Source organism: Piliocolobus tephrosceles, chromosome 15 (assembly GCF_002776525.5).
Source record: "Piliocolobus tephrosceles isolate RC106 chromosome 15, ASM277652v3, whole genome shotgun sequence".
Lineage (NCBI taxonomy): Eukaryota > Metazoa > Chordata > Mammalia > Primates > Cercopithecidae > Piliocolobus > Piliocolobus tephrosceles.
The window spans coordinates 91,819,026-91,831,836 of NC_045448.1; the positions used below are offsets into that span (position 1 = coordinate 91,819,026).

The following is a 12,811-nucleotide window of genomic DNA, read 5'->3' on the forward strand; positions in this document are numbered from 1 at the left end:
TTTTTTTTTTTTTGAAGGAGTCTTCTCTGTCACCCTGGCTGGAGTGCAGTGGTGTGATCTTGGCTCACTGCAACCTCTGACTCCCAGGTTCAAGTGATTCTCCTGGCTCAGCCTCTTGAGTAGTTGGGATTACAGGCGTGTGCCAGCACGCTTCGCAAATTTTTGTATCTTTACTAGAGATGGGGTTTCACCATAATGACCGGGTTGGTCTCGAACTCCAGAACTCAGGCGATCTGCCTGCCTCGGCCTCCCAACGTGATGGGATTACAGGCGCGAGCCACCGTGCCTGGCCTTGAACTTTTCTTGATCATGGAAACAGACAGATATCAGGGAGGAGTGAAATGAGTGCTGGGAGCTGTCTGAGCTCACTTCTCTGCTTTTTCAATCCGGTTTCAAGTCACCTAATCCATCGAAACAAACGCAATTTTGCCTTACCAGGCACAGTGGCTTCTCTCATGGTCAACTGATTGAATGATAGAACAAGTAAGAAGGAATGAATGGACTGTTACTCGTGCTTCTCAACTCAAGCTTACGAAAAGGTTGTCTTTGGTGTTCACATCTCCTAAGTTCACTGTGCGTTTCATCTCCCCTCTGCTGCACTAGCGCCCAAGTGCATGCGATGCTTCAGCCTCATTATTCAAAGCTTCATTCTGAAGTTCGTTGAAGTTAAGAGTAACCTTTACCAGTGGAAATGTCACTAAATAAAAAGAGGACTGAAATTCCTCTAGCTTTCACATTTTCTCTACTTTCTCTCTAAAATATGTCAAAGGAAACCTATTTCCCCTTGATTATCAGGTTCTACAAACCCAGTCCACACCATAGGACACTTTGTTCAAAGTTTGTCCTGAACAATAATAAGAAATAAATGGCCACATGGTCATCATTGTTTTCAATTTAATGCAACAGTTATCATGCCAATTCTTGGAATTAAGAACTATCAACCAGAAAACCCTGGACAGGAGTGAATAAAAACAACGTTTCAACCTTGTCTCTACCTGTAACAAGTAGTCATCTTTCAGATTCTCCTGTTCTGTTGATGGGGTAACAATGTCATACACATGGGTGTTTCAGGACCTCAGCACATCTAGTAAGACAGTGATTTGACATTACAAGGGTTTGTATTTTGACTTTCCCTGACTAGTAATGGGTTTTCTCCTTTCTGTAAGGACAGCTGCCCCTGGACACATGACAACATCATGAACATACATTGCTTCACTTTTTTTTTTTTTTTTTTTTTTGCTATAGTTAAGTTGCTTCTTCCAGTGCTAAATCATGGAAGGATTTCTTGACCCTGATGACAGCACTCAGAAATCTTCCAAGAGATGATTCTGACAGAAATGTGACTGAAAAGAAAGGCAAATGCATATACAGGAAAACTACCACTGTCCTCTGGATGTTGGGTTAGGTGCACTGTACTCATTTTATATGCATTGTTAATCCGACCACTCATGTGTGGTACTATGTTAGTGGTTCAGGAGGGGTTATGCTACTTGGCAAGTTGAATGCTCAGAAGAGCCACAGGCATGCAAGCCTCATTAACTGAAATTCATATTGTTGAGTTCATGCATGGATTTCTATGGTTCACGTGACTTCCTAAAAATTTTGGGAAAGATGAGACTGAAGACCAAGCATTTGATCCTCTTAATTATTAACAGCTGGTCCTCAGTAATGGAATAGAGACAAATATTCACTTGGGAAGCATTTATTTTTGATCTTGACATATTTTCAAAGATCCAGTCATAGCTCTTCCAAACCAACTTTATCTCCAGTCCTTCAGTTCTGTTTCTTCTGAGGCATAATGATCTCTGCAAACCAATAGCCAATGTCATGGAATTGCTAATCTCTCATTGCAAAGTGTACAGTGACTTCACACTTGGGGTTTACCCACTATTGTAACTTCGAGTCTCCCAGGGCATCCTCGATGACAGCAAAGTTGTGACATCACTACAGCACCCAGGTATGAGATCTCCATCCAGCATGGCATCAGTGGGGGCATACACATGATTGGACTTCCATAGGATGTAATGATTAAATTTTAACTTTAGGCCATTATCCCCATTTATACCCTTTACCCCTCCACTTGAGTTAGAAAAATATTTTAAGGTGTAAATGGCCATTAGGTGAGTGTTTTATAAGCAATGGCTATAAAGGAAAATGCTGTAGCCAGAGCAGATACTATACCAGGTCTTGGGCACCAGTATTTTTATGGAGGGAAACTGAAATAACCTTCACAGATTTAATTTTTATATAACTATTTTGTAAATATGCACATGTTACTTCTATATATGTATATATACATATATACTTAAATAGCCTTATTTAGATATAAATACGTGTACATATAAGTATCTGCAGTCCATAATATTTCAAAAATATAAACGCACCAATATGTATGTTATACACACTCAAATACATACATTTTCCCCAAGTGATATCAATTTCATAGTTTTTATTGGTAGTAAGTTTTAATGTTTTAAATGTTGTCTTAGTATCTCCATATATATATAAATTAATATGAATATTCATATTTATGCCATCAATTTTAATAAAATGCATCTATCTAAATAGGTAGATGTATAAATGCTGTATTGATCAGTTTTTGCACAAAAATTATTGACAATCAAACGCTTAAACTCTCAGTGTCTTATACACTAGGTATTTATTTTCACATTCCTAAATGTTCATTTTAATAATCAATTGGCTGATCAAGGCAGGGATCAGCTGGTTGGTTTGGCTGCAGGGAACTGAGCTTGTCTCCAGCCTATGGATTGCATTTATCTGAGGCCAAGGCTGAAGGACACTGACTACTCACGGCAGAAGATTCTCGTGGCAGATGTCAGGAGTAGACAACATCCCAAACCAAGCTGACCTGATACAATTATAATAGTCCAAGAATCTCTAACATAGGTACACACAACTTTAATTGATTCTTTCATTTGGCAATTATTAAAGTTTCTAAAAATTTTTACTCCAGTTAAACATGAAGTTATTTGTTTATTCCATGGGTATATAACTATGATTTTCACCCTTTGAAATCTTCAAAATGTTTTCAAATGCAATGTTGCATCAATTGGCAAGTAAAGCTGGGTGTGCTTTCAACATGTGAGCCTCCATTGAAAATTTCTTAAATGTCCTCATTGAGAAAAAAATACATCTCTTTAGCGAAAATATCACCTAAAACATACCTTGTTAAGATTTATATAGATCACCTGTTACCATGTTAAAAGGAAGATTCTCTTTCAGGTAATTTGAGGTGGGCATACAATGTATCATACAAAACACCCTCTCAGTATTGCTGAGGTGCTGTTGGGTTCTGGATAATTTTGAGTAGCAAAGGACTTTCACATTAAGGGGAAAAATGCTATATCCATGTTTAGGATTTCTCTTGTTTTCCTTTTTGTCAAGGAAAAAGTTTGCCAAATGATTGTTATAACTATCTATCTATCTTTTTGTTTTGTTTTGTTTTGTTTTGTAGAGAAAGAGTCTTCCTATATTGCCCAGTCCAATCTCAAACTCCTAGGATGATGCAATTCCCCTGCCTTAGCTTCTCAAAGTGCTGGGGATTACGGGCATGAGCTACCACACAGAGTCTTACACTTTATTTCATACAGTTTCCTGGTTTTTCTGTTTCATGTGTGGCTTAATGAAGTTTTCTTGCTATGAATCCAGACTTGCTGGTAAGACTTGAAAGCTCATTCGAGTGTATTCTGGGACAATCTGTAACTGGCAAAGTTTTGAGCCTTGTGGAAAGAGTAACCTTACTAACTTGTCAGCTGTCAATTCCCCGTCACTACTATCACTTCTGGAAGCACATTTTCCAAAACCCCTTTTCTCTCTACGGTTTCTTTAGAGATGCTTAACCAGAGGCGCTCCCAAGAGATTGGGAAGTCAGAGTAGTGGATTCATGTACTCTGATACCTGAAGTAAAACACGTGGAGTTGTGTGTGCACTGGACAATCACCTGGAAACGTGTTGCAGGCAGCTGAGAGCATCAACATCTTCAGCTGGGGCTTCCCAGACAGGTCTGAGGATCATCACGCAGGTACTCAGCACATACCACCAGGAGCAGGTGTACTCTGACTTCTGCAGGAGCATCTGAGAATCCCCTGTCTAGTGGCTGCTTCATGAATAACATACAATAGGCTTCGAAAAGACTGTGGTTTGGACTAATTTATTCAACTTGAACAATTTCTCCTTGAAATACTGAGAATAGCTTCTCTTTTGCTGTATGAATTCCAATTATCCCATAACACAGACTCCTCAGGTGGACTTATCTCTCTTCCTTATTCAATCAGGACAGGCATTGTCCCATCTCTCTGCTGGGGATGAGGGCAAAAGAGGCTTAGGGTTCAGAGGAGCCTCCCTGACCCCCTCTACAAAAGGCTCCCATGACTTTCAAAACCTGACTTAATTTGCCAAATGCTCTCAGCAGCAGACGGAGGCACCAGGAAGAGCATCTGGGGTGGCTCAACCTCACACATCTGCTTCCTTGGGGGTTTATGTTATGACTTGTAACACTGTGGGAGGGGTACTATAACCATGCTGACAGTAATAAGTTGCAACATCTTCAGGCTGCAGACTGCTGATGGTGAAAGTGAAATCTGTCCCAGATCCACTGCCACTGAACCTTGATGGGACCCCACTTTGCAAAGTGGATGCCTTATAGATCAGGAGCTTCGGGGCTTTCCCTGGTTTCTGCTGATACCAATTTAAATAGTTACTAATGCTCTCACTCGCCTGGCAAGTGATGGTGACTGTGTCTCCTACAGATGCAGACAGGGAAGATGGAGACTGGGTCATCTGGATATCACATCTGGCACCTGAGATTGGAAACATAAAAACAAATATTCTTAATATTAATCATGTTATCAGAGGACTTCCCTGAAGTTCCAGACAGAACTGAGCATACTGACTGAGTAAATTCCTAGTGTTTTCCTTCCTTACCTGGGAGCCAGAGCATCAGGAGCCCCAGGAGCTGAGCAGGGGCCATGATGTCCATGCTGTGTCCTGACTGCGACTGACTCTTGCACAGGGTGTGACCAGCCTATTAAAAAGTCTTCAGGGCAGGAGGCTGCGCTCTGGAACATGCAAATCAGCAGGGGATGGGGCAGGCTGGGCACAGCTGCAGGGCTGGCAGATCTCAGTAACTCAGCACAGGGGCAATGTCCCCAGGGTCCCAGGTCATACCAGGGCAGCATAAATTTTCCTGGATGGAATATATTCCTTTCTAGGGCCACTGTTGTGACAAGAGATATTCTGGGGGGAAAAAGTCCAACTTTAATACAAACCTAAGGACTACATGGCATAATATATTTATACTTGTGTTGGGAGTGTACAGAAGAGTATAACCACTTGTAGAGAACGTCTAATAAAGTCTTAGAGAGTGAATCTATCAGGTTTTCAAGTTACTTAAATGGATGCAGAGGGTAGCAATCCCTTTTGCTATACTAACGACTCCTCTGTGATTGTCACCTGGTTCCCATTGTTTCATGTGAGAAAAACAGTCTTTATCAGAAGCATATTTAATACACTCCAAAATATTTGTAGTGACCTTAAACATTCGTTATTACCAGTACGTTTTCAAGAAAATTCCTGCAGATGCACAATAATAACGCTGTGATTCCTCGGTGTCTGTGCCACTCACAGATCTTCCATTATCCAGAGCTATAGGTCTCTTTAGCACCCAGGGTCTCACTGGGCAGCAGCTTCCTCTTGGTTTTCAGCTCCCCTTATTCTACCCACTTTTCTGCCCTTGGGTATTATTTTCCATAGGTCATCAGTATGAAGGGTTGTCTAGTAATGCTAGATCTGTTTACTTCAGACAACATCTCTGTTTCTTCCTCCAACTGTTGAAGCCTGAATCAGGACAAACTTGAAACTCTGGGTCAATCTACACCCCACCATCAATTGCCTTCAAAGGAAGAATACCAAAGTAATGCATCTTGCCTAATGCCCTGAGCTGCCTTTCCCACCAGAATGTTCATGAGTGTTCAGGTACAGCTCTCGAAAAACCTGGCTTTCTGGAAAGCAGGGGAGGGAGATGCCCTGGGGAAAGGCCAGATCAATGAACACTTTCTCTTCTGTGAGGGTGGCAACTGCTCAGTACATGTCCCTGCCCTGCACCATCAATGCCACTTTTCTCTTTGACTCTTTAGCAGTGAGTAGGGACATCATCCTGACTCAGATGCCAGCCTCCTTGCCTCACATCCAGGAAAGAGAGTCTCTATCTCCTACCAAGCCACTGCCCATGTACATGGAGAAATGCTTTGAATCTGGATAAAACTTGGAAACAGATTTGAACCGCTATACCTCACATGTCTGCCCCTGCCCAGGCATCCCAGCCTGGTTGTGCAGCAAGGGAAGTGGAATCAACTACATCGACATGAGAATGCGAGAGCCTGGCAGGGAGGATTACTCATGCATCACTAAGGGTGGCCAGACCACAGTGTTATAACCTGTACACAGTTCTCCTGCTGCTTTCCAGAGGCCTGAATTTCAAGGGAAGTTACTGGTAAACTACTTGCTAAGATTTAGGTTCAGAGAACAGCAGTTCTGGTTTGCAATATACAATTTTGTGAGTGTGTGTGTGGAGGGGTGAATATAGCTGTCACTCTTGCAACCATTTCCCTTTTCCCTTCACTATACTTCTGCTGACGCTCCATGGCCATGTCTTTTCCTCACTGCTCTATCTGAAACTGGAAAAGGCAGCCATGCCTGCACACATGGCCTATCACAGCACCTGGAATGAGCATCCTCTAGGAAAGCCCTCAATCAGTGAGGAGAGGGGAGGTGTATACATACCCCAGCTCCCTCCCTTCTTAGGTGGTATGATACCAAGACATTTTCCCAGGTTTCCACGTGGGCTTTGTCTCTATTCATCCTCAGTGGTAGCTTCTCATTGAGGACATTTTTGGCATCACAACTCTCTTTCCTCTGTCACTGCCTTGTTTCCTCCCAGTATTTCCTGTGCATTGTAAATATGCTGCCGGAATGGGCATCATTGTCCCTGAAAGATCCAACCTTAGACAGTGGACAAACCCTTGTTCTTGGACAGTAGAGTCTAAATACTTGCCAATTCTTTCGTTTTTTTTTTTTTTTTTCATGCATAGGGATATTCAGAAAATTTAGGAAACACCTGAATTATCTGGGAAAGACGGCATCATCACAAGCATCTTTATAATAGGGACAAGTGGGGGTAACAGTCAGAGTGGAATGGAGACAATGGAGAGGGATGCTTCAGTGATGGAGAAAGGGTTCAGGCAGCCCGGAACATGGGGCTGTCTTTGAAGATGAAAAGCTGAGAATCAGATTCTCTCCCCTGGAGCTTCCAGAAGGAATATAGCACTACTTGTACCTTGATTTTAAATCAGGGAGACTTCTCACTGCCAGAACTGTATGATAATAAATTTGTGTTGTGTGAAGCCAGTAAGATTCTGGTAACTTGTTACAGCAGGAGTAGGAAACTAACACAAGGAGGGCAGGGGTGTCTTTTACCTCCTTAAGGGCATTGCCACCCTCTGTTCTTCCAAATATTTTTATCTTGTCGTTTTGTAGTGTCAATTTTAACAAGACACACAGAAAATTTCACTGTGAAGATGACTAGCACCAGAATTCTTGTTATGTTTAAATGCTCTTGGATAAATCCTTTGATTGACTCTCATACTCTCTGGATATGTGATTAACTCTTGTATGCTCTGGATATGAGAAAAGTCAGGGAATATTTATTCATTTGTTTTCACATTAGGAGGAGAAGTCAGATTTACAGGACACAATCTGAGAGGGAAAGACTGGGTCAGAGAGATGAGGATGGTAGACAAGATGCAAAGTGTTCAGGGCAATGCAAGATGTGCCCCTGCCCTCACATCTTAAAGAAAGACATTTAATATTTGTAAAGACTTTGGAAGTTTTGCTTTGTAGACAAAACTGCATTAGGCCCTGAGTTTATAATTGGGGTAATCATGGCAAGGTGCAGAAGTAGCAGGGAGCTTGCATTGAGAATTTCACACCACTCTTCTGGCTTTGTCTCTTCTCTGAATTTAAAGGCCATTCAATCCTCTGTGAAACAAATGTGGCCATGTGGAAGCAACATATTTAGGGTTATGCAGACCCGGGTTCCAAGCTCAGCCCTTACAATTGCTGACCATATATCTTTGTGCAAACCACCTCTGTTGAACTGTTTCAACTATGGGCTCTGATGGACAGTTTACTCATCTGTGAAATGGATCACCAAGGGTATCAAGGGCTGTCCTGAGGGTTTCTCTAGTTGATGCACCAGGAAATGCACCTGTATATATGTATGTATGAAAAGACTACTTAAGTCCTCTTTTATGCATCTTCAGTATCTTACAACGAAGATTCTATAGGAGATACTACTAGTCAGATGTCATTTTTTTTTGTATTATTATAATTTAAGTTCGGGGGTACATGTGCACAACTTGTAAGTTTGTTACATAGGTGTACATGTGCCACGTGGGTTTGCTGTACCCATCAACTCATCGTTTACATAAGGCATCTGTGGTCAGTTTCAGAATAAGTGTGACATGCTGCTGAGAAGAATGTATATTTTGTCGATTTGGGGTGGAGAATTCTGTATATGTCTATTAGGTCCACTTGGTCCAGAGCTGTGTTCAAGTCCTGGTTTGGTGTTTTTACCTTGTTGTTGTTTTGCTTTTGTTTTTTGTTTTTTGCTTTTTTGTTTTAGTTTTTTTGAGGTGGGTTCTTGCTCTCTTGCCCAGGCATGAGTGCAGTGGTGGGGTCTCGGCTCACTGCAACCTTCACCTCCCAAGTTTAAGGGATTCTCCTGTCTCAGCCTCCCAAGTAGCTTGGACTACAGGCGCATGCCACCAGGTCCAGCTAATCTTTTGTATTTTTTAGTAGAGACGGGGTTTCATCGTATTAGGCAAGATGATCTCAATCTCCTGACCTCGTGAATACCCCCCTTGGCCTCCCAAAGTGCTGGGATTACAGGCATGAGCCACCAAACCCAGCCTCAGATGTCATTTTCAACTAAGAATTGTCAATATTTATTCTGTAACTAACAGATGCCCCTGTATACACTGTGGGGTTTCCTGTACAATGTTTCCATCATAAAAATCTTTTTCTAACCAATTATGTGTAACATTAGAGAATTGAAGGTGGAGAGAGCAAATCATCATATTACCTTTAGGCTGGACTTATCCTAAGCTCCATTTTTATTAGAATTATTGGGCTGCTATAACAAATTACCAAAACTTTGGTGGCTTAAAGCAACAGAAATATATTCTCCTATAGTTCTGGAGGCCACAAGTCCAGCTCTAGTTTCGGAGATCAAGGGCAGGCTGTCATCAGACCAAGCTTCTACAGGGACTCCAGTGGGGGAGTCTACTTTTTGACTTCTAACTTTTGGTAGCTTCAGCTTTCTTTGGCTTGAGTCCACATCACTTCAGTCTCTGCCACTGTCTTCAAATTGCCTTCTTTTCTGCAGGCTTTGTTAAAATGTCTGTCTATGTCCATCTTAAAAGGACATTACGATTGTCCTTATAAGATGGACATAGACAGACGTTTAATAAAGACAGGCCCATTTAGGGCCCACCTGGTCAATACAGGATAATCTGCCCATTTCATAACCCTTAATTTGTATGTGCAAAGGCCCTTTTCCTATATAAGGTGTATGTATAGGCTCCATGGAATAGGACATGATCATTCGAGCATCATACTCAGCAATAAACCATTAAAGAATATACTGTCAGTGTTGGTACTATACACACATCACACACTCTTCTCCCTCTCTCCTCCTCTCTCTCTCTTCCTTGTGATTATAAATCTCCTCACTTCCCTAAGCGTATCCAGTGCCACCTATGTCCAGGTTAGAGCGTCACACATAGGAGGGCCTTGCTGTGGTTTTGCTTAGAGACCTGCTCTATCCCTCATTATCATTCAGAAGGAAGGACACAGCCAAAAACAACCCTCAGCCATCTGGGAAGAAGCTGTCTTTACGGAGGGCAATCACGGGCTATCATTCTCTGGACCTCTCCGTGTCTTCAAATACTTATGGGCCTCAGCCCTCAGTGGGGGTCTGTGTGGCCCCTGACTCGAATAGGATCCAACAGGATCCTTATCTGAATATCTGATTCACAGAAGGCAACGAGTGTAAGGTAGGAGATCCTCAGGACTTGTATTCTGAGCACGGATCACAACATTGGTCATGACAATGCTGATCAAAACAGGATCTGGACAAAATAGGATGCACTACAGAAACTGGCCCAAACCAGCTAGAACCAAGATGGTGACAAAAATGACCTCTAGACCACCGCTTGAGCCAGTTCTCCCCTGAGGGCTCCCGTCAGACAGAGTGGCTGGCATGGCTCAGTGGTGGCTGGTCATAGTGTGAAACCCCTCCATGGTCTTTTCACAACCTCCTCTGACTGCAGTGATGTGGGATTTCTCTGTTCAACTTTCATGACTCAGGCAGCTTCTGGGACTCTGTTCACAATGGAGGTCATGAAGGTAGTTAGACTGCTGACGGCCAGAGTGACATCTGTCCAGACTCACCCCCTTGACCCAGGCAGGCATTGTGTCCAGGGAACAGTGGGAGCCAGCAGGAGCTCAGTGTCAGCCCTTATTTCACACGGAGCTAGGCTAGGACACTGTTATTACCCTGACTGGCCCTGCTGGTGAGAGTGACCCTGTCTCCTGGAACACAGGGAGGGCCTGGAGATGAGAGTATGCAATATCCCAACTGTCATGTAAGTGAGGAATAAATATGAACATTCACAAATATTAAATATAAGTAAATACTTCATTCAGTGTGATTATATTCTGAGAAAACAAAACGGGTTAAAAACTTCATCTTGAAGGAAACATTCATGTTTAATGCACAGAAACTGAAGATGAATCCTGAGTCCTCCTTCCTCACCAGAGAGTTGGAAAAGCAGGAGGAAGAGGAGCAAAGCTGGGTCCCCATGTCCACAAGGGCCTCCTGAGGCTGCTCCTGCTCAGAGAGGGTGGGGAAGGTGGATGAGTCAACTTGTGCTGCCACACGAAAAACACGGGACAGGATGGCGTAAACCACAGAATTTAATGTTCACCTTTCTGGTGCCTGGAATATTCCAGATCAACGTTCAGCAGGGTTTGCTTTCTGGTAAAGACCTTATTCCTGGTTTGCAGATGCCACCTTCTCACCATGTATTCACACAGCCTTTCCACAGAGGGGAAGGCAGTTAGAGAGAGAAGAAAAAGGAGAGGTCTCTGGATCTTATAAAATCATGAATCCTACAGGATTAGGGACCCCCCCACTTATGACCTCAATTACATCTTTAGACGTTCGGATTTCTGCAGTCACATTGAAAAATTAGGATTTCAATATGAATCTGAGGGCACGATTCAGTCCATAGCACGTGGGACAAGGCCAAGGCCATGCTTCCAGCCTCAGGGCACGGGGCCAGTTCCCCATAACTCAGCAAATGGGTGGCTCCTGCCAGGTGCCCAGCTCACAGGCAAGATTTGACTCTAACTTTAGGGCTCCCTGTTGACAATGGGACAGTAGCATTTCTACTTTCCCGGTGTTCCCAACACCATGGTGCTCTCTTTCGTTTATTATAGAGCATGTTTGCCATCTTCAGGCAGGTCTCTGACATAGCAACTTACAGGACATATGATTCTACGATTGTGAAAATTAATTAATGATTAATCAATCATAAATACATTGAATCATAAGAAAAACAATGCATTGAATCGGAAAAAAAGGAGGGCCAAATGAAGAGCTTAAAAGGAGCCTGAGTATCTTAAAAAGACGTATCCCTTTCAAACAACAGCAGTTAGAGTCACAGTTTTTTTTGACAAATAACTTTTTAGTAGCAATTATGAAATAGTAAATGACAACTTCAAATAGGCTACCACAAATAAAAGTTTATAGTCAAAAAATTTTTCAAAAATCGTGTAAACACATTTTCAGATTAAAACAAACAATGAATGTGGGTTTATCAACAGATCCACTCAATGGAAAATTTCTCAAATGTGTGATTGAGTCAAAAGAACATTTGTCCCTGATGGAAAGCTCCAGGTACTTTTGTTTTTGTTTATGTTTTTAGTCTTTAGAAGAAAACGGCTTTCTCTCCACTCTCTTCCACCTCATGCTGCTGAGGATGGCTGGGCAGGCAGTGACAGTGAGGAAGGAGGAAGGCTGTGTTCTGAGGGTGGTCGTGCCTCCTGTCCACCTGAGTGATCTCATGGAGCAGAGACACCCACACTGCCAAGGTCACCTGCCTGCCTCTGCACTGCCATGGCAACAGATGCAGAAACCTTGTCACATTTAGTTCACCATATTATGAGGCTTCTTTGTAATAACTTTGCTTATGCTCTGATTCTCCTTTTTTCTCTCCCCTTTCAGTTTTTGGGATCATTTACTTTTCACCATATCGATTTGAGAATATAGACCTTTGGGATATCAGCATCATGTAGGTTGTACATTTGTTTGCTTTCTCTAAAATATAACTAAGCACCTTAAATGGGTTTTGATTTTCTCTCCTGTCTCACAGAAAAGTGGAAACTCAAGGTGACTAGATACTGTCAATCACAGGGGGGCTAAAGGTGATGATGGCATTCCTTACCTCGTGCTCTTGTTACTCACATTTTATTTTCTTTTACTGCATTCTGTAATAAAATATAGGCTCAATGATGCATTAATTAGTATTTTTCAATAACATATTGAGTGATTTATGTTTTTTAATTTGAGGGTTCCAGTCTAATAAATGTCTATATACATGTTGCCATGCAACTTTTAAATCTAATAGAAATGACACATTGAAATTTTTTTTTTTTTTTTTTTTTTTTT

The 12,811-nt window shown here is 42.1% G+C and overlaps 2 gene segments (V, D, J or C); both read right to left on the reverse strand.

The window, feature by feature from the left end:
• The window catches only part of LOC111534338, a 783,107-nt gene that overhangs the window by 737,592 nt on the left and 32,704 nt on the right, over positions 1 to 12,811 (reverse strand).
• Positions 4,498 to 5,090, reverse strand: LOC111524963. The segment is given in 2 exon segments: positions 4,498 to 4,820; positions 4,945 to 5,090. Coding segments are annotated over 2 exon segments (378 nt in total).